The 22,422-nt window shown below is 44.1% G+C and overlaps 1 protein-coding gene across 8 annotated transcripts in view; it reads left to right on the top strand.

The window, feature by feature from the left end:
- MYLK (myosin light chain kinase) overlaps positions 1–19,454 on the top strand; it is a 153,170-nt gene extending 133,716 nt beyond the window's left edge. For 5 of the 8 annotated variants that reach the window (XM_017508213.2, XM_037731220.1, XM_037731219.1 and 2 more), the window contains 5 exons: positions 1,739–1,891; positions 4,736–4,859; positions 11,348–11,477; positions 12,924–13,055; positions 17,370–17,681. In XM_017508213.2, the coding sequence (XP_017363702.1) occupies positions 1,739–1,891; positions 4,736–4,859; positions 11,348–11,477; positions 12,924–13,055; positions 17,370–17,614 (784 nt within the window). In that variant the 3' untranslated portion in view covers positions 17,615–17,681. Of the gene's footprint in view, positions 1–1,738; positions 1,892–4,735; positions 4,860–10,590; positions 11,188–11,347; positions 11,478–12,923; positions 13,056–17,369 lie in introns of those variants that run through there. The other 3 variants (XM_017508215.2, XM_017508219.2, XM_017508218.2) reach the window with 3 other exon arrangements.
- Positions 19,455–22,422: the final 2,968 nt, after the last annotated feature.

Below are 22,422 nucleotides of genomic sequence, written 5' to 3'. Positions count from 1 at the left end.
TCTTGTTCTTGTTGCCCTGGTTAGAGTGCAATGGCACAGTCTTGGCCCATTACAACCTCTACCTCCAGGGTTCAAGCAATTCTCCTGCGTCAGCTTCCTGAGTAGCTGGGATTACAGCTGCTTGCCACCATGCCCAGCTAATTTTTGTATTTTTACCAGAGACGGGGTTTCACCATGTTGGCCAGACTAGCCTCAAACTCCTGACCTCAGGTAATCCACCCATCTCAGCCTCCCAAAGTGCTGGGATTACAGGTGTGAGCCAGTACGCCCCAGACCCATCTCATGGGGCTCAGCTGAGGTCAGGGCAGGACCAGCTACATAATTTGTGACATAAAAGGTGGGGCCACTTGTTCAAACATTATTAAGAATCTTGAGATGATGGCAGCAGATCTTTAAACCAAGCACAGGGCCTGTCTAAGGGTAGGACTCTGGGCAACTGTGCAGGTCAAACACCCAAGAGGCTGACTCACGAGGCTCACGTGAACAGTGGAGTGGGTTGTTGCTATGAAGGTGAAGTGCACAGAGGTGAGAGATAAGGTCAGTAAGCCATAAATCTGATCTGTCTTGTTTTGAAATTCTTTAGCTTCCAAAGTTTATTTGGCTTAAGCTGCTGGTCAGAGTCATTCCTGCACTCACAGCTTGGTGAGACAGTGGAGGGAACCCAGCAGAACTGCATGATATCTCTGGGCATGGACAGGCTCCTTACTGTGGACCAAACCTGGTGCCAGTGCTGAATATTGCAATTTACTTCATCTTCACAGAAATGTTAGGGTAATATAGCACTTAAGGGGCTCTAGAGGCAGATACCTGGGTTTTAATCTCACTGGCTCTGAATCTTTGGAAAGGTTACTTGAGCCTAGGCTGTGCCTCAATTTCCTAGTCTGTAAAACAAAGTTATAAGGGTTACCTACATTATAGGGCAGTGTTAAGATTAAGTGAATTCACCTGTTTTAGGCACTTGACCCAGTGTGTGGCACACAGAAAAAGTTTAATAAATGTCTACTGCCATCATGATGAGGCTGAGGATGAAGGCCTGACCACCCCAGAGTTAAATGGTAGCTTCTCCATTTTCGAGGAGAAAACTGACACAGATCATGGAATTGGCCAAGGCCACCCAGCAAGCGGAGAGGCTGCACTCTGCCCTCTGCCACGGCACCTCATAGGGAAGCTCTCTAGTTTGGCATAAATGCCTCAGGTGTCCTGAACCTGCACTGCTGATTCAAAGTCCATCTATCCATCGGGCACACGCTTCACTTGCTGAGCATCTCCTGTGTGCTGGGCCCTCTCCTTGGAGCTGAAGGTGTGTGGAGAGAGGTGGGAGGGAGGGGACAGAGGGTGCAGTGGTGATCACTGTACCACGTGTCCGGTCCATGGAGAGGGGGCAGGAGCACAGGAGGAAGGAGCCTGGAGAAGCCTCTAGCCTGGGCTTTGTGGAAGAACAGACGACCAGGACAGAGGGACTTATCAGCCCTGCTGTGTACCCTGCGGAAGTCCATAATCTAAAGCAAGCCCACTGTACCTCAGCCTCACAGGTAGACTGTGTCAAGAGGCAGGTGACCTCTGTAAACCACACCCACTTTTCTTTCCACAAGTGGAAGAAATGCAGGTGCAAGGCCCCCAGAGCATGAGTTTGAGGGTGGGGAGGCTGGCAGACCTTCGCCTTTGACCTCAATTAGCACTCACTTGGTCGTCGCAGCCTCTCCTATCCATACCACCTCTCCTGCTCTTGTCTCTCCAGGGTCAGTGGCCTTTCCCCCTTCATGGGAGACAACGATAATGAAACCTTGGCCAACGTTACCTCAGCCACCTGGGACTTCGACGACGAGGCATTCGATGAGATCTCTGATGATGCCAAGGATTTCATCAGCAGTCTGCTAAAGAAAGATATGAAGTAATGAGCTGGATTTCAGTCTTTGCTTCCCCACTCCCTGCCCTGTGTTGGGAAGCAAAGGGGGATTCCTTTGCCTGTTGGGGCACCCTCCTCACCACCCCACCTTGAGTCGTTCCTAGCATTTCCTGAAGAAGGGAGGGTGGGCATGGTGAGGGACCCAGGCTGAGTGCATGTGGGTCGGGGAGGCGACTTCCTAGGCCCTGCCCCCTGGAGCTAGACATGAAATTCACCTTCAGAAGCTCAGACACCTGACTTGAAAAGCGACACTTGACTGCATTGCAGAGCGAGGGGCAGCTGTTCTGTGTGAATAATGACTGCCTTTCTTACTTTCTGGGTACAGTTGTGGCCAGCCACAGCCCTCTTCAGCGGCTACAGGGGAAGGACCCTCTCAAGAAGCAAGAGCAGAGGACAGGGGTGTCTTAGAACTTGTCTGTGGGTCCTGATCATGTCCCCAGATTATTATTATGCTGGCTTCGTGGGTTTTTTTTTTTAATATTTATTTAATAAGTGCTTGCCTGAATACAGCCAGGGATTGTCTAACATCTAGGCAAAGGGCAGCTGTGATCCCAGACCACTGGGCTTAGCCGTCTCCCTGCTCCGCCTTTGTTGTGAGGTTCCCTACCTGTGCCCGCTGCTGCTGCTGCTGTGAACAAAGGGCAGTGAACAGTGGGAGGCCAGCATGAGCCTGAGGCTGTGGGGGAAGGTCAGGCACTCAAGCCTTTGGGGTTTCAGTGGAAGATTAGAGCTTGGAGTTGTAGAGGAGACCAAAGTGGGAGGTTGGTTGAAAGTGCTCAGTGGGTGTGCCTAGACAAAATCTGCTGGAGGGAACTGTCCTGGGCTCTGCACGTGTAGGGAGGCCTGCCCAGGGAAAGGGAGCAGTGGGACTTAGGTTAGGACAGCTGGCCTGTGGGGCAGCTCACCCACTCTGCAAATAGGTGACCAGATGAGGCAAGGCCTGGCTGTAGGGGTGCCAAGGAGCTTGGAGCTGTACTTGGCAATCCCAGGGAGCAGTTGTAGCCTTGCCGAGAAGGATGCTGTTGACATGGGTGGTGTGTTAGAGAGAAGGGAAGGGGCTTGGCTCCAGGGAAGGCAGGAGGCTCTGCACTTCCAGGTGACTTAAAAGCCTGGTGAGGCTGCCGATGCCTCCCCTGAGGAAGAATGGCTGTTCAGGGAAGGAGGGTGCAGTTAGTTGCTGAAGGAACAACATTGGAGTGTCTCAGATGGCTGTCAGGCTTTCCTGTGATGCACCCCACTCTCGGTCCTTTTTAGCCAGCTCAGGGCCAAACTCCCACAAAGGCCACATTCTACTGTCCTTGACAGTGAGTTCTTTTTAGCCGTTTGCTGTCATAGTCTGCATCAGAAATGGGCATGATCCAAGGAGAATTGAGATACTGTGGGAGATCTAAATTCTCTTCCAATGGGAGGGACCCCCACACCCAGTGTGCCTCAGGAGATGGAAACCTCCTCAGCAACTCTGGTCTGTGGATGGCTTTTGTCATACAAGCTTTAGTCACTGAAGATTTGGTAAACAAGATTATGTGTGTATATATCTTGTTTTCTCATCTAACATTGAATTAAGTCAGAACAGGCTGTACCAGATCCCTCTGTGCTCATAAAATGGATTTACCAAAGAACTGATCTTATTCAAACAGATCAAGACACTAAATTCCCATAAACTCTTATACCCAGCCACTCTTAACCAGAAATCACCACCTATCAGCACTTTCTTAAAAATCCCTTTCTATTATAAAAGTAATACATGTAAATTTTTTTTTTTTTTTTGAGACGGAGTTTCGCTCTTGTTACCCAGGCTGGAGTGCAATGGCGCGATCTCGGCTCACCGCAACCTCCGCCTCCTGGGTTCAGGCAATTCTCCTGCCTCAGCCTCCTGAGTAGCTGGGATTACAGGCACGTGCCACCATGCCCAGCTAATTTTTTGTATTTTTAGTAGAGACGGGGTTTCACCATGTTGACCAGGATGGTCTCGATCTCTTGACCTCGTGATCCACCCGCCTCGGCCTCCCAAAGTGCTGGGATTACAGGCTTGAGCCACCACGCCCCGCAATACATGTAAATTATAGAGGATTTGAAGAACATAATAAAACTTAAATCATCTGTAATTCCTTTATCTGATGATCACTACATTTTGCTATACTTCTTTCCAGTCATTTTTCTATGTATGTTAGCATTTGGTTTTTTAGGCTTTCTTAGTACTGTTACAGTTAAGGCAATGGCTCTAAAATGTTTCTAAATCCCTAGAGCTTTCAGAAAGATTAAGTGAGTTTCAGTGAAGTTCTAAGGTAGTCATAATTCATAGGTTATATGCAGGACGTATTGCTTTGCGTTGTAACAGGAGAAACCTGATACTCAACCACACCATAAGACATAAAACATGAAAGTTCAGTGATTCTTGAAGGTTTTATCCTAGGGTTTAACTCTCCCCTCCTCCAGACAGGGTGGCAGGAGGATTAGACTCTGTGAGCCCCAGCCCTCATGGGACCAGCAGAATGACCCCACCCTGGAATAGGGTGCCAGCCAATCCCAGAAATGTCTGCCCTGCAGCACTTACTCTTCCTCGACCCCAAGAGCAGGCCATGGAGCCCAGTTGCTTCCTTGATGCTTAGGTGTTCATAACACCGACCCGTGCTGGTTCTGGTTAGTGTGACCAAGTGAGGAGAAAGGTGAAGAGCACAGTGATCCTGATGATGGTGGATGACCCGGGAGCAGGGGGCCCTGGGCTGTGCCCTACATGACCAGGGAGAGGTGGCTACTCATTTCCAGTCTAACCAGTGGTCTCTGAGGTCTCCTTCTGCTCAAAAACCTCCTGATCTCTGCCTCTGTCAGAAACCGCCTGGACTGCACTCAGTGCCTTCAACATCCATGGCTAATGAAAGATACCAAGAACATGGAGGCCAAGAAACTCTCCAAGGACCGGATGAAGAAGTACATGGCAAGAAGGAAATGGCAGGTAATGCGAAGATCACTTTGGACTGGGATGTTACCCCTCATATTTGTGTTATTCAAGACACTTTCATACCCAGCTTTCCCTGGCCTCACACCAAGAAAGTTTAAATTTATTTCTGAAGTAGTCTAGGACCCATTTAGGCAGCTGATTCAGGTACAGTGGTGTGCTTAGTCCTGAGCACAGAGTCTCTTTGTCAGGGAGATAGGATGGATTCTTAGCTTAGCTGTCTCTCTGTTCCTGCTCAGCTTTGCCCCAGAGGACTCTTAACCCTTACTCAGGTCAAGCCACTGACATTTTGTGTCTTCATGGCTTGGGATGAGCAACATCACTTTAAGGTCTATTTGTCAACCCTGAGAATGGGATGGTAGTATGATTGTCTCACATTTCTTTATGATGGAGGAGGAGGGCACATGATCTAAAGAGACAGACAGGGTTCCACCATCTAGGAAGGTTGTATGTTAATAGCCATGTGTCCTTAGCAAGTGACGTAACCTTGCTGTGAATTTGTTTTCTCATCTGTAAAACCGGGATAATAGTGGTACCAACTTCACAGCATTGTTGTGATAATTATATGAGATCATCCTCATGTGGCCTTCAGTAGTACAATGCCTGGTACATGGTGAGTGTCCAAAAATGATACCAGTTGCTGATAGGTATTAAGGCAGGCCATGTGTCAGGGACCATTTAAAGCACTATTGATGCACTAAATCTTTTAACACTAGGAGGCAGGTACTACTATTATCCCCACTTTACAGACAAAATTGAGGCAGAGAAAGGGTTAGGAAAGCCATCCAGGATCACACAGCTAATAAGCAGAAGGGCCAGGATTCAAACCCAGAGGTTGTCTGTAAAACACATAGTCTTAACCCCAAAACTGCCTCTCATAAAAGGCATGAGTAGATAAAATTATTATCCAAAGCCACAGGGTATTTACCACCATCATCATCTATTTTATCATTTTTATTATCACATTTAAAATTCTTAGGCTGCTGGACAGCTGGAAAGGACATGGTTTCTTTTCTTCTTCTTTTTCTTTTTTTTTTTTGAGACAAAGTCTCATTCCGTCACCCAGGCTGGAGTGCAGTAGTGGCATGATCTCAGCTCACTGCAGCCTCTGTTTCCCAGGTTCGAGCGATGGGGAGGACATGTTTTCTACACTCACGGACCATGTAGTACAATAGGGAACTGAAGCAACTAGACATGAAAGGACATAACACACACCAAAATGTATAAACTATCTGTATAGCTCTCCATAGCCATGGGGGTGTGTGGATAGAATGGACCTGATCACAACCAGAGTTGGATGTGATGATGAGGAAGTGCTCCCAGGCACAGGAGTTTGAATTAGGTGTGGAACCTGAACCAGAACACACAGAAGAGGACAGCACAGGTGGAGAAGGCCCAGAGGTGGGAGCTGGACACTGGGCTGGGCTGGACAGCAGTCTTTTAGCTGGAGACTCAGGGTACCTAGGGGCATTGGGATTGCCTGGGTGGCAGAGAAAATGGAAATCACTGTATTGGAGACTACTGGTCATTTGCCACACCAGGTGACTAAACCACAGTTGCCTCAAAAAGTAGAGTATCACACAGAGTTTGAGAGAGGGAGCGAAGGCAAATGGGGGTCAGAGTGGAGTTTAAGGGACCACCATTCTGAGCACATCTCAGCTGTGCTCCTCCACACTGGAAGTCAGTTCCTGGCTAGGCCCCTCATGGGAAGGTTTAGGTGGGTCTCCAGGTCTCCCTCAAGTGCAAGGTGAGTTCAAACATCTGTAGCTGCTTACCTTTTGGTGCCACGGGGATCTGAGTAGCAAATCGTTTTTTAAAAAGGTGGGGGCGACCGGCCAGGCACAGTGGCTCACGCCTATAATCCCAGCATTTTGGGAGGCTGAGTGGATCACGAGGTCAAGAGATTGAGACCATCCTGGCCAACATGGCGAAACCCTGTCTCTACTAAAAATATGAAAATTAGCTGGGCATGCTGGCATATGCCTGTAATCCCAGCTACTCAAGAGGCTGAGGCAAAACAATCACTTGAACCTGGGAGGCGGAGATTGCGCCACTGCACTCCAGCCTGGGTGACAGAGCAAGACTCCGTCTCAAAAAAAAAAAAAAAAAAAAAAAAAAAAAAACAGCCAAAAAAAAAAAAAAAAAAAAAAAAAAAAAACAGTTGGGGCATGGGGGCATCTACAAAATCAAAGGTCAGCTGTATTAATAATCCTGTGGCCAGCAGGTCTCAAAGAAATATTTCTGGAAAGGATAGGGAAGCTGATATCAGGGCAGGGCAGTCCTCAGAGCAGCGAGTCTAACTGGATTTTGCTTGGCTAAAGCTATGGGGTAAGGGGCAGCCTTTTCACCTGGGAACATCTGCAGATGAACCAAAGCCAGGAGGATGCCTAAACCCTGGGGCTAGGAGCAGAAAAGAGATGAGGAAATAGGAGAGGAGGCAAACGGCATTTTTCAGTTAAATCAATGAGAGAATCATAAGTGGTGTTGATTTTTTTTTTAAAGGGACAGGGTTTCATGCTGTTACCCAGGCTAGAGGGCAATGGTACAATCATAGCTCACTGCAGTCTTGACCCCCTGGGCTCAAGCAATCCTTTCATCTTGGCCTCCTGAGTAACTGGTAGCTGGGACTACAGGTGTACACCACCACACCAGCTAATTTTTTTTTTTTTTTGGTAGAGACAGGGTCTTGCTATGTTGCCTAGACTAGTCTTGAACTCCTGGCCTCAAGCGATCCTCCTGTCTTGGCTTCCTGAAGTGCTGAGTGCCCAGCCTATGCTGATATTTCAATCACCTAATTTTTTTTCTTCTTGTTTATATTGTTATTAGCCATAGGGTTTTCTGGAAGGGCTGGGGAAGGAAAGGGTAGAATTCAGAGAAGGAACCTTAATTTTATATTTTAGTATAGGTGGAGGCATTTGGAAATGATTTTTCCGTGAAATTGCACACAAAAGTTGTCCACAAAAATCCCATTCAATGAGTCCCTGAAAAGTAGCTTCCCTGGTAACAGCTCTAACTATTTCATGTGACATTGCTTCTTCAAGGAATATGTTTTCCACATTTTAACTGCAATCACCAGGACCTTAGCTCCCCTTGGAATATGGGGGTTGCCTCTTGCAGCTGCCAAAGTTCTGTGCAGTGGGGTGGAGTGGGAAGGAGTGGGCTGTGGGCGGGGGCAGAAGGAAAGGAGAAGGGCAGGCTCAGGTGGCCCAGAACTCTCAGCAGCTGTGCCAGAAAAGGCACCTTCTTCTCGTTGTGGTGTAGTTTTCATAAAAAGCCCTAGGAGGAATGAAGTGACGTGGAAACAAATCCCTACAACAAAAGCTAGGCTGGGTACAGGTGACTGATTGTATTATTCATCTTAGAATGAAGTTATTTTGAAAGAAGGTCTATTTTAAATTTATATTAAAAGAATTTTACAAAGATATGTTGGAAAGGTGTAGCAATGGGGGCAGGTTAAGTTGAGCAGATTAACAGGGTTTCTGCATGCACACTGGAAGCAAAGGACTAGACATTAGAGGCCCGTGGGCTGCCATCTTTATTTTCTGGGAACCATAAAGATCCCAGCAGTATGGACCAAGGGCAAAAGGGGAGAAAACACTGGACTCAGTATAGCACAGAGTATTTTTGGCCATCCCATTTGGATGGTATGCACTGCTCAGGGGAAATGGTTGGTATTTATTGGGGGCTTTTATGGCTGGCTGGTGTACGGGAACCAGCTTGCCATATGTTTACCAGGGAATGTCTTGGTATTGGCACCAAAAGACCCTAATTCTGGGAAACTCCATAGGCCTGCCTGAGCAAGCCAGGATGGCTGGCCACGCCCCACCCCCAGCTCTCCAAGGGGCAGGGAATTTGTGGTGCATTAAGGAGGCTGGTGCCCACCAGGGACACAGGAACCCAGCCTGGGCAATTGCCCTCAAGCAAGAAAAAGACTTTCTCAAAATGAAGGGAGAAATTACAAAATTAAAACTTGGCTGTTTTGATGTTTCAAAACTTTCTAAAGGTCTTTGGTCAGTAGAGCAGCAACCAATTGTTGGCTCAAAGGCATAAAACTGGAAAACTAGAAAATACAGATATATTCGTTTCTAGTTCTGACAAGTAACTTCCTCAGCAATTTTTTCACAAATCAATTTCCAAATATTTTATGCTGATATCTCCATCTTTTAGAAAAGCTCTCCCTATGTGAGACCTATTTATTTGTTAATATATTTACTACTTCCTCTGAAATACTATAACTTTTTTGCCTCATTCTGATAGCTTCATATTAGTCATTTTGTTATGAAATAAAATCTGGAAAAGACATCGTCTTTCTACACCACCAAAGTGAAGACAGTCCTGATCAGTCCCAATCCTGATGTCTGGAATTGGGGAGCCCATGGGCTCAAGGCAGGTGTTCCCTGCTACAGATTTATGGATATAAATCAGAGTCTTTCTGTAGAGGTCTGGAACTGCAGGGAGATTGGAATCTTCTGCTCCAAGGCTACTGAGGCCCATAGAGAGGAAGTGATTTGCACAAGGTCTCCAGCAATTACGGTTAGAGAACTAACCTGTCCCTTGTTGGGAACAAGCCCTCTGAGTTTAGAGGCTCCTAGCCCAGGACAAACCAATCTGTGTTGGATAAAGGGAATAGGGAGCAGAGAAGGGCAGTCCGAGAATTGGGTTAAGAAGCAGGCTGGTCTGATATTGACTACACAGGGAGGGCTGTCATGGCTGGTACCATCTCTTATCTGTTCCTGAGGACAGGGTAACCTCCCATGGGAAGAGCTGGGTCTGTCCACACTCCAGTTAGCACAACAAACAGATAGACCATACCACCAGAAACATCTCCTAGAAGAGCATGAAAGGTTGCCAAGTGGCCTGAGCCTGCAGGGGCATTTTCTGCAGGGGCACATGGTGGTTCTGCACACAGTTAAGTTGTTCAGTTGTCATCTCTCACCATTGTCCCCTCCTCATCACCTCCACCTGGGACTGCCTGGATTCTGTTCAGTGACCCAGCCTCACTGTGACGGCAGAGGCCAGAAACATACCCACACCACACAGTGCGATGTGTGTGAGAAGGGACGGCCAGGGGACAGAGCAAGGTGGGATGTCTGTCTGAAGTGCATGAGAGCGGTCTGCAGCAAGGACAGCAGGAGGCATGACAGTAAGGTCATCCTGCTTGCAGCAGTAGGTCTCCTCTTTAACCATACACACATGCACACAATTTTCAGTATGTTTCCTTAGCACCCTGAAGTTATTTACTTTCAAAATGATTCGTCTTTTTACTGAAGCTTACTGGCTTTCCAAATAGCCCTAAATTGTGAGGCTTTACTGAAGTACTTGAGCATGTGCAGTGAACTCAGGAGGAAAATAGCTTTGCCGGCAGAGTTTGAGGTGCAGTAAGTACTAGCCATTTGCCTATGAAGAGGCTGTTTCCTTCCTCTCTCAGGGGGCACAAGTAGCCAGTCTCTGGTGGCATCTGCTGTCTGGATGCACAGCTTTTAGATGCCTAAAAAAGATGTTTTGGGTGCAGGGGTGGAAAGACTTGGTTGTGCCTTAGTTTTCTTATCTTAGTCATTCCCGTTAACCTTAGAAAAAGGGTGAAAAACTTACTTATTGAAAGATAAGAAACAATAAGACACAATTGTACATAATTAGGGATCCTATACTTGGTAGAATTTTTACAATGTAATTTCATCTCAAGTTCTGATCCTTTTCAGCAGAAATTCTGTCCTCTCCCAAGTCTAGTTGCCGAAAAGTAAAGTACTGTTGCCTTGTATTTCTTCGATGCTTCTTTTTGGTGCCTGAGTGCACACCAGGAAAGAGCTCCCCTCCAGAGCTTCACTGCATCATAGACTTGTGCTGGGGCCAGCCAGAGTGTTTCTCAAAATCTCTTAAGTATCTGAATTATAAACAGCGCTGAATGGGACCTTGGAGATCATCTTGTCCAGCCCCTTCTTTCCAGAGAAGGAAACTGAAGCTCAGAGTGGTTAAGTGACTTGCCCAAGGTCAATAGAATGCTTTGTTATTATTATTATGATTATTTTTGCATCAGGACTTGAGGGATCTGTAGTAATTATCCTCTTGGCCAATTAAAATCACATCGCTAGCATTGTTTTACGAGAAACAGCCCCGCTAGGCCCAGTCAGCAATAAGTCTTTGGAGCTGTCTCAGCCTGCAGTTGCTTTATATAAACTATCCCTTTTATGGGAGTTGAAGCACTGTATGAAAAGGGTTTTTGTCTCATGTTGACCTTGTTTAGTCACATTAACACACACATCAGTTCCAGGCCCCATTCCATTCTCTGAACATCTTCTGACACACTGACAGTGCTGAGCAGAGCAAGGTTAGGCTCGCTCCTCTGGCAGAGCCTTGGCTCCCGGGAGGTCCTCGTTCCGGGGAAGAGCTGCTTCTCCAGGGCTGGGCTCTGCTCCCCACAGCCCCTCGCACTACCCAGCTGGAACCAGGGACAACGCCTGAGTCCAACCCCCGTGTCTATTTTCCAGAAAACGGGCAATGCTGTGAGAGCCATTGGAAGGCTGTCCTCTATGGCAATGATCTCGGGGCTCAGTGGCAGGAAAGCCTCAACAGGGTCACCAACCAGCCCACTCAATGCAGAAAAACTAGAATCTGAAGGTAAGGAGAGGTTTCTCTAGCCAGCTGGTGAGAAAGAGAGGGTTGGGGAGCAAAGGGGCATTTTGAGGTTTTGGTTGGTTTTGTTGTTGTTGTTCTTTTTTTTTTTAATATGCCCTACAAGTATAAATTCAGAAGTAATTTTGAGTTGCTCTGGCAAGTACTAAGTCTAATAATTATTCTTAATTGTTTAACCTTAGGCTGAACCATTTTTAGAGGGAAAGTTGTTATTTGTCTAACAGAACTAGATGACCTCAGCTATGCTTTTTCACATATTTTGTGTTAAAATTAACACAGACTTTATTAAAAGCTTCCTTTGTTCTCATTACAAAAGTTATACTTCTATTTTAATAGGTAAAAATAAAATTAAAATTACATGTAGTTGCATAAGATTTATAAAATATTCTATCATCTTTGTGGTTTTGTTTTAAATAAAAATTAATTCATATGGTCCACTTTTTTTGCCATTTTTCATGCTGCTGAATCATGTCATTTGAACTGGGCAGAGTGGGATTGGCAGGGCCCCTCCTGGAGACCAGTAGGGTCAGTTACTTGTCCATTGCCTTTGAGATGCTGTCCCGTCGATCTCCTCAGTGAAAGCCCCAGCCTTTCCTTCAGGTGCACAGAGGGCCTGGTCTTTATCTTCTGGAGGTGCCTCATTTGGCCAGAGACACCTTCTGTCTCTCCTTGTCTGGTACTTTTTGTATCCACAGGTGAGAAGCTGAGTTTAGATCCGTTTGATGAGCAAAGGTAGGGTTATTGGTGAGGCCAGTAGCTGCCTGCTCTGGAGCTTCCTTGCAGCCAGGGACAGAGTCTGCAGCACACAGGCCTGGTCCCTCCTCAGACACTCCTGCCCCTCCTCAGATGACCCAGACATAGCCTGAAGGGAAGGAAGGACATACAGATGTCCCTCCAAGTTACAGCTTTTCCCTGAATCAATCCCACATCCTGGTCCACAGTCACACAGCATGAAGGCAGTGTAAGCATGGACAAAGAGCCACTGGCAAGCTGAAGATGCTGCTAGGACCTGGCTCCTCCTTTCTAAAAAGCAGGTGAAACACCTGCTACAGAAGGAGGACAGAGGGATACCAAGAACAGGAAGGCTGGTGAAGTCCTGCCCTGCTCAGATACCCTCAGCTGAATCCTGAAGCAGCATGAAATGCAGCCAGAAATCCTTTTTAAAGATGATTTCCCTTTTCAATATGTCAGCATAAGGGAAAGGAGGAGGCTGAACATTTCCTCAGTTTGGGCACAGTTCTCTCTGCTGCCAAAAACCATTTGGCAGCAGGCCAACCTGTCCCCAGGAGAAAGGCGTACTTATGATTCAGTTCTCAAAGCTGCCTTCTTGCTAAATCACAGCGACTTTTTAAAAAGTTAGTTTCTTGGAACTAGAGGAGAGGAGAGAACAAGGAATGAAGAAATGGCCTGGTCTTCATCTCTGTCTTCTAGAAGATGTGTCCCAAGCTTTCCTGGAGGCCGTTGCTGAGGAAAAGCCCCATGTAAAACCCTATTTCTCTAAGACCATTCGTGATTTAGAAGTTGTGGAGGGAAGTGCTGCTAGATTTGACTGCAAGATTGAAGGTAAGTTGTAGCTGTGCTTTTCCTCACCATGAATAGGGTGTGGCTGGATGGCAGGGCCCACACCATGCACCCTGGGCAAGATGTCAGTTCTGTGCCACTGGGGGCAATGAGAAACCACCAAGCTTTGAGGGAAATTGGGTCAGCAGGAGCTGGTCATAAAGGGCAATTCCCTCTACTACCACCTCCTAAAGGCGTGTCCTTCGGTCACTTCCCCAGGGGGCACATTTGAAATTTCACCTACTTACACCAGCCACTTAGAACTAAGTTTAGAAATGGTCTTGCATGGACTTAACCTGGCTTTGGAACATGCTTAGTGAAACGGGCTTTGCAAACTGCTGAAAAGCATGTGACTTGCCCATAGGAGGCCCTCAAAGGAAGGCTGGCGCAAAGGCATAGGATGTGGAGTCCGCAGGCTCTGCTACTCGTCTGCAGGCTGTGACCTTGGATGGTGGTCCAAATCCCCTGGGTTAAGATCCCTCAGCTGTAAGATGATAGCTAAGTCACAGATTGCCTCTGAGAATCTGTGAGGGGACATATGTGAGAAGGGGGAACCTTTTAGATATTGTAAAGGTGTCATGGAGTAAAGGGAAAAGTTGTGGGACTGGCAGGTAGAGAGAGAGAGCATGCAATGTGACTTCAGACTGAGGCCAGTTGGGAGCCAGGAACCAGGGACGAAGCACTCAGTTGGTGCCATCTTCCCCAGGTTGCTTATCTGCCTGCTGGGTATAATGCAGTCATGGAACTGTCAGTGGTCAGAGCTCAAGGGATCTTAAGGGGTCATGGCATACCACCTGAGAAATGAGCAAAGTTGATGACACAAAGTGTTTCCATTTCCATAGATTGCAACCGTCTAGAAAGAGAAGGGACAAGATAAGGCAGGGCCCTATGCCTCAAGTCTGTGACTTTCACCTGCCAACCAGGGTGGTGGGTTATTGCCTATTTTGATCTGACCAAATAAAGCACAGTTTATTAGGCAACTTTCCCAAGGCTGCATAGCACAGTACAGCAGTCAGAACAAACTGTGCCTCCCACTTTCTGTGATTCTCCAGCAATGTGACTAGACAATGCCTTTTGAGTAAAATAACCCAAAGTTAGGAATGGAAAAAAATAGTTTTTCTTCTGCATCTTTATATTATCAAAGTGCTTTGTGAATGCTTCACCTACCATAATCATTTTCCTTTCTTCATTCAATTAAAAGAAAGTAGATATGCTGCCTTTGATATTGTAAAAATTCTCGGACTGGGGATTCTGCTGAAGGCTCTGGAGCCACTGCTTGCAATTCTCACCATTACGATTGCATTTGGATCTTCTGAAAGTTTTTTCCTTTTTCCTTTTTGAATGTTTTAAAATAACATAATGATTATCATTTTGTACTTAGTTTTCTCTTTGGGATTGTTTCACACTTAATTTTCTCTTTGGAATTCTTTTGTTGGTATTTATATAACTTTTGGCTGGAACTCTGATGAGAAATTAAAGCATATGGATGCTGTTTTGATAAAAACAAAATGGAAACTATTGCACTGAGAGTGCAGGGTGTGGGAGTGCAGGGTCTTCTATGACCAGTTCTTTCTGACTCAGTTTTCCTCATGGTCTGGCTGTTCCTAATTGCTTTGAAAAAACAGTTTCCAAAATTGTTTTGAAAAAAACAAAGTTGAAAAGAACATTAGAATTCTTGATTTCTTAGGTATAATTTTTATTCTGGTTAGGGCTTGTATAAGCCCATTTGAATTGCTATCAAGGAATATCTGAGGCTGGGTAATTTATAAAGAAAAGAAGCCTATTTGGCTTGGTGCCAGCATCTGCATCCAGAGAGGCCTCAGGATGCTTTCAATCATAGCAGAAGTAGCCATGTCATATGGTAAGAGAGAGAGTGAGAAAAAAGGATGTGCCACTTTTTAACAACCAGATCTGCCTGAACGAACAGAGCAAGGAAAGACTCACTCATTACCTCACAGAGGGCACCAAGACATTCAAGAGGGATCCGCCCCCATGACCCAAGCACCTCCCACCAGGCCCCACCTCCAACACTGGGGATCACATTTCAACATGAGATTCAAGGGGCACAAATATCCAAACTGTATCAGGGCTACAACTTTTTTCCTATAAAAATACTTCTCCAACGTTTAAGAGAAAGTCAGGTGGAATATATTGTATATTTTTAAAGGTATGTGTATATATATGACTTTAAAAGGGGGATACATGTATATACCATATGCATGCAACCAAAATGTACAATGTTGGTAATGCATGTGGACATATATATGTACACATATACTTTAAACATATATGATATATATGTAATTTATATGCCTGTATATTTTATTTTTTAACGCTGAACTTTGCAGACGCATGACTAATCCATAAAGGCTAATTAGTGAAGTCCATTTCCAATTGTCCATAGGCAAATTACCTGCCTTCGATCACAATAAGACAAATACTGCTTTCTTCTTCTTAGCAATATTGTCAGCTCCCTTAAATTGTTTTATATAGTGTTATTAGCTTCATTGAGTTATAATTTATGTAACCATAAAACTTACCTATTTTAAGTGCATAATTCAGTTATTTTTAATGAATTTATAGTCATGCAACCACCACAATCCAGTTTTAGAACATTTTCATCACTCCAAAAAGATGCCGTGTTCCCATTTGTTTTGACTCTTATTTCTCATTTAAATTATTTAACTTAAACTATTATACAAAATCAAAAACTTAGGCTGGACATAGTGGCTCATGCCTGTAATCCCAACACTTTGGGAGGCCAAGGCAGAGAGATCGCTTGAGTCCAGGAGTTCAAAACCAGCTTGGGCAACATGGTAAAACCCCATCTCTACAAAAAATATGGAAATTAGCTTGGTGTGGTGGTATGTACCTGTAGTCTGAGCTACTCAGGAGGCCGAGGTGGGAGGATCACTTGAGCCCGGATAGTGGAGGTTGCAGTGACCCAAGATCATGCCACTGAACTCCTGCCTAGGTGACAGAGCAAAACCCTGCCTCAAAAAAAAAAAAAAAATAAAAAAAAAAAAAAAGGTGTATTTTCAGCCAGGGGCAGTGGGTCACTCCTGTAATCCCAGCACTTTGGGAGGCCGAGGCAGGTAGATCACCTGAGGTCAGGAGTTAGAGACCAGCCTGGTCAACATGGTGAAACCCTGTCTCTACTAAAAATAAAATTAGCCAGATGTGGTGGTGCATGCCTGTAATCTCAGCTACTTAGAAGACTGAGGCACAAGAATCTCTTGAACCTAGGAAGTGGAGGTTACAGTGAGCTGAGATAGTGCCACTGCGCTCCAGCCTGAGTGACAGAGTGAGACTTTGTCTCAGGAAAAAAAAAGAAAAGAAAAAAGAAAATTGTATTTTTAATCTAAGAAGGTATTCGGCTCTAGGCATATAGAGTTGGAGTTGGAGCAGTATTTCAGGTAGTACTCTATTTTTTATTTTATTTTTTTGCCATGTTGGCCAGGCTGGTCCTGAATCTCTGCCTGCCTTGGCCTCCGAAAGTGCTGGGAGTACAGGTGTGAACCACCATGCCTAGCTTCAGGTAGTACTCTGTGTCTGATTAAAGGTGGGTAGGTATGGTGGCTCACACCTGTAATCCCAGCACTTTGGGAGGCCAAGGTCGGAGTACCACTTGAGCCCAGGAGTTCAAGACCAGCCTGGGCAACATAAGGAGACCCTGTCTCCACAAAAAAAATTTTTTTAATTAGCCCGGCATGGTGATGTGCACCTGTCGCCCCAGCTACTTGGGTGGCTGAGACAGGAGGATTGCTTAAGACCAGGAGGTTGAGGCAGCAGTGAGCCATGTTCATGCCACTGTACTCCAGCCTGGGTGACAGAATAAGACCCTGCCTCCCTACCCCCCAAAAAGTGAAAGGTGGGATGTTTAACTGAGTATAGTTGCTTGTTCCTATAGTCCCACTACTCAGCAGGCTGAGAAGGGAGTAACATTTGGAACCCGGAATTAGAGCAACAGTGAGCTATGATCATGCCACTGCACTCCAGCCTAGGCAACAGAGTGAGACTCAGTGCTTAAAAAAAATAAAAATAAAAATAAAATTTAATAGGTGGGATGTGGTGCTAGTTCAACATGTGCAGGAAATGGAACAACTTTAAAATATCTATTTGGGGTTTCAGATATTGGTATTTACAGGACATGCCCATATTCTAATATAGATATCAAAACAGTTGATAAAGGCCAATATCAAAATTTTTCCCTTAACCACCTTAATCAATAGTGGTAGCTTAGGAGTTGCTTTCATGAGTTGATAAGAAATTTTGAATAACAGTTCCTGAAACTTGTGTTCTCTCCCTGTGATGCAGGATACCCGGACCCCGAGGTTGTCTGGTTCAAAGATGACCAGTCAATCAGGGAGTCCCGCCATTTCCAGATAGACTACGATGAGGACGGGAACTGCTCTTTAATTATTAGTGATGTTTGCGGGGATGATGATGCCAAGTACACCTGCAAGGCTGTCAACAGTCTTGGAGAAGCCACCTGCACAGCAGAGCTCATTGTGGAAACAATGGAGGAAGGCGAAGGGGAAGGGGAAGAGGAAGAAGAGTGAATCAAAGCCAGACAAAAGCAGTTTCTAAGTCATATTAAAAGGACTGTTTCTCTAAAACTCAAAAAAACTCAAGATAGCAAAAGCACCTAGTTGTGATAGATTATCTAGTTAGGTCATTTTTGGGTTGATTCTTCAGCAACAGCAGTTGGTACCTGGCAGCGTTATTGATGGGCATTAATCTACCTTAGCGGGCACTTAAGATACTAGTGCCGCTAGATTTCATTTAGGGAAATCACCAGTAACTTGCCTGACCAATTGATTTTAGAGAGAAAGTAACCAAACAAAATATTTATCTGGGCAAAGTCATAAATTCTCCACTTGAATGCGCTCATGAAAAATAAGGCCAAAAGGAGGGTTCTGGGCCACAGCTCAGCCCAGAGGGTCCCTGGAGACAGGAGGCCTTTCTCTCCCCACCCCCTGACTCCAGAGAAGTCTGGGTTTTCTCCCAGTACTGCAGCACCTCCTTCTGAAAGCAGTTGAGCCATTCTAACTTATCAGGCACACTTGATTCCAAAGTACACTGCAGACATTCAAACTCTCTATTTCTCTTTCCCCTTCCACCTGCCAGTTTTTCTAGATCTGAACTTGTCATGAGTTTAAGCATTAGCAACATTATGCTTCTTAAATTCTGAAGACAGGTCCCCTGCTCATGGATGACTCTGGCTTCCTTAGGAAAATATTTTTCTTCCAAAATCAGTAGGAAATCTAAACTTACCCCCTCTTTGCAAATGTCTAGCAGCTTTAGACATTTGGTTAAGAACCCATGGGGGAAACAAATCCTTGCTAATGTGGTTTTCTTTGTAACCAGGATTCACATTTATGTTGTTACAGAGTATCAGTTCTGCATGTGTGGTAAAGATTTTTGTGTTTGAATGTAGGAAAAACCAGTTTGCTGAAATGTTAGTCTTAATTATCTATTGGCCACTATGAAACAGATTTCAACTGATAAAGAGCTGGAGAACTCCATGTACTTTGGAATCTTCTCCAAGACAGCCAGAGTTTAATTCATCTTCATTCTCAACACTCTCCAAAGAACTCGACCTACCTTATGGGTTCCATATCTTTCTTCTTAAATGTGCATCAATCATGCCTTGCCCTCAACCTTTAAATATATTCTTAGACCTGGTAAATGCACTCAGACTTGCATCTTTAGGAATTTTTAGCTTTCTTTCACTACATTGGCACTTAAATTTTTTCTTTATAAAACTTTTTGAAGGTCATAAACAAAGACCATAACTGATAGACCTGATACATTTCCCGTGTGTGTGTGTGTGTGTGTGTGTGTGTGTGTGTGTATGTGTAACATTCCAAATACTTTTTCCCCCCACTGTTTGTAAGGTGCAGCCATTTAATATTTTAAGGGACTTTTTAAAGAGTTCCTTAAGAATCAATTTAAAATTACTTCAGTGCAATCCTACATAGTATCGACATTAGAATTTTGATATTAGTCTTACATTATCTTCCATTCTATTTTTATCTGCTTTTTGCTGCTAGTTTCAAATTGCCAGTATTTTTCCTTTTGCTTTTAAAATAGTTACAATATTTTTCATAATAGCCACAGTATTGTCACAGTTTATAAAGGGGTTTTATTTGATTTAGAGCATTCAAAGCTTTTCTCCATCACTTTTAATTGTGTTCAGAATATAACCTTTGTGTGCGTGTATGTTTTGTGTGTGCATGTGTGGTGTATATGTGTGTTACAGGTTAATGCCTTCTTGGAATTGTGTTAATGTTCTCTCGGTTTATTATGCCATCAGAATGGTAAATGAGAACACTACAACTGTAGTCAGCTCACAATTTTTAAATAAAGGATACCACAGTGCATGCTGTTTGTTCAATCTTTGCAGACTTCTCTTTCTTTCCATGCTACCAGTTGTAAAGGACACAGATACATCTTGGAAACGAAAAACAAACACTGTGGTGCATAAAAACAAACATAAATGTGGTGAAGAACTGGCTTATGTGTTTGTGTTTTACCATAGAACAGAATGATTTAGAGGGTTCTTGTTTATATAGATAGCCTAATTTACACATTTAGTTCAATATTTCTCTTGAGCATCAGTTCAGTACTATATCATTCTAGAAGGATATCTTACAGAGCAGGGGTCCCCAACCCCCGGGTATATGGCCTGTGAGGAACCAGGTCATGCATAAGGAGGTAAGTAGTGGGCGAGTTAGCAAAGCTTCATCTATATTTACAGCTGATCCCCATTGCTCAAATTACCGCCTGAGCTCTGCCTCCTGTCATAACAGTGGTGGCATTAGGTTTTCACAGGAGCATGAACCCTATTGTGAACTGCTCATGTGAGGGATCTAGGTTTCACGCTCCTTATGAGAATCTAACACCTGATGATCTGTCACTGTCTCCCCATCACTCCTAGATGGGACGGTCCAGTTGCAGGAAAACAAGCTCAGGGCTTCCACTGGTTCTACATTATGGTGAGTTGTATAATTATTTCATCATATATTGCAATGTAATAATAATAGATATAAAATGCACAATAAATGTAATGCCTTTGAATCATCCCAAAACCACCCCCTCTCCTGGTCCATGGAAAAACTGTCTTCCATGAAACTCGTCCCTGGTGCCAAAAGAGTATCAGGTCCTCAAAATGCTAAAATCTACATGACATTTTTAACATGTGACATCATCATCATCATCGATATTACTAACCAGGGCATGGTTTGAATTGGTGACTTTGGTGCAATTCATTACTGGCAGCCAAATGCTTTATCCATATATTCATACTGAAAAATTTGTTATCAGGAAACTACCAGTCCTGCTTTGTAGGAAGTCTTATCAGATATCAGATGGCGAGTTCCCCATGTCTTCAGATATTCAAACAATATTGTAGATGGTCCAGAAATAATTTAAGACAAGCTGTTAAATGTAGGGCTAGATAATTCTGTGATTCTTTGATGCAGTTTAGAAAGAATCCATTGTCCTGTTAATAAATATTTAATATTTCATTTTTAAGACAATCACAGTCTACAATGTCCCTAGTGAGTAATTTATTATTTTTAAAGAAAATGACTTTTTATTCCTTACTAATGAAAAATGTACAATTTATATTCTGCACCAAGAAAATTAACAGATACACTTTCTTCCATTCATTTTCATCCCAACATATTTTAAAAATCCATTGATTGTTCCTTACATTGCATATATTCTTATTAAAAAATATTTCTTACATGCAACTAATAAGACATGCTGACTGCTGTCAGCTCTAAATTTATGTAAAGACTTTTTATTTTTGATAAAATGTTTGAAATTTGCTTTTTGCTCCACACCTCACCTGTTTTTGATAAATCTGTGCTAATTAGTACATAGGAAGTAATAAATAATTGAGTTCTGAGAAACCCAATTCTCCATTTGTCAAGAAAACACAAGTAGCACTATTCTCTTTATCCCTTGGGACAACTTCTCTGTATTTTGAAAGGGCAGGGGGAGGCTATCATTGGCAGTTGTTGTTAAGGATCTCTGCACACAGTTAGGGCTTCACTCTTGGCTTCCTGGTTAGGTGGGGCCATGTTACTAGTCCTGGTCAGTGAGCTGTGACCAGAAGTGATATATGTACCCTCGGGGCCAGAGCATTTATGTGCTGGTACAAGCCTCTCCATAATGACTGGCAATGTGTGAGATGGTGGCTGCTGCAGCCATCTGGGTCTCTAGCCATCCCAAAATGGGGACATAACACAAGCAAGAAATCAACATTTGTTCTTATAAATCACCAAGATTTTAGGGTTCTCTGTGGCTGCAACATAACCCAGACTATCCTGATACAAGCTTATCACCATATTCTGGATGTGTGGTGACCAAGATGGTAGCCACTACTCACAAGTGGCTGTTCAAGTTACTTAAAATAAACAAAATCAAAAATTCAGTTCCTCAGTTGTATGAGTCACATTTCAAATCATCTGTAGTCAAATGTACATCACTTTTCAATTTATGTGAAATTAAAACTGAAAAGCTTGTGTGAAAGTCCAGAGAGTGTGGTCTATAGTTTTATCAATTGTATTGGATAATATAGTCTCAATACTCTAGTGTTCTTCTTAATTATTTATATTCAGATATAGTTTTTCACTTTTTAAGACATTTTAAAGGCTGGGTACAGTGGTGCATGCCTCTAGTCCCAGCACTTTGGGAGGCCAAGGCAGGAGAATCGCTTGAGGCCAGAAGTTCAAGACCAGCCTACACAACATAGCAAGACCTCATCTCTATTTCTTAAAAAATAATATAACAATTAAAAAATAAAAATACATTTTTAAAGTACCAATTCTGTGCCTCTGACCTCAAAATCTAAATAGTTCTGCAATTCACAAGCAACTCTCAGATTATTTGTGATATGAGATAACTAACAAGGGCAACATTCTCCAATGTATTTGGAACTTGCAGCTACTTGGGAGGGGGGAACATCAGTGGGAATGTATGAGATAGATGCAGAAAGGGAGAGAGAGAGTGGCTGCTGAGGCAGAATTTCCTCAATCATGGGCCAAAAGGGAGAGGAGTGATCCTGAGGCTACCATCCTTCTAACCTCAGCTGCCTTTGAACTCCCTTCCCACTGGAATTCTATAGTGCTTGGGGACAACATTAAATCTCTAACTGCTGCTGGTTGGAGATCTTAGCCCACAGGCCTTACTTGTGTTCCAAATGCTCACACCCTGCAGGAAGGGCTTCACATCAGAGACTTCAGCCCCACCCCCCCGAGTCTGCTTGAGGCCTGTGGTAAATTTTTATAAGACATGTTGTGAATCTCTTAGACTAGGTTTCTTTTGGCTGGAGATAACTAAGGGAGAAGGCGGTTAC

The sequence above is a fragment of the Cebus imitator genome, unplaced genomic scaffold (assembly GCF_001604975.1).
Source record: "Cebus imitator isolate Cc_AM_T3 unplaced genomic scaffold, Cebus_imitator-1.0 Scaffold387, whole genome shotgun sequence".
Classification (NCBI taxonomy): Eukaryota; Metazoa; Chordata; class Mammalia; order Primates; family Cebidae; genus Cebus; species Cebus imitator.
Note: the sequence above shows the minus strand (reverse complement) of the source record. Positions and strands in the feature narration are given on the sequence as shown.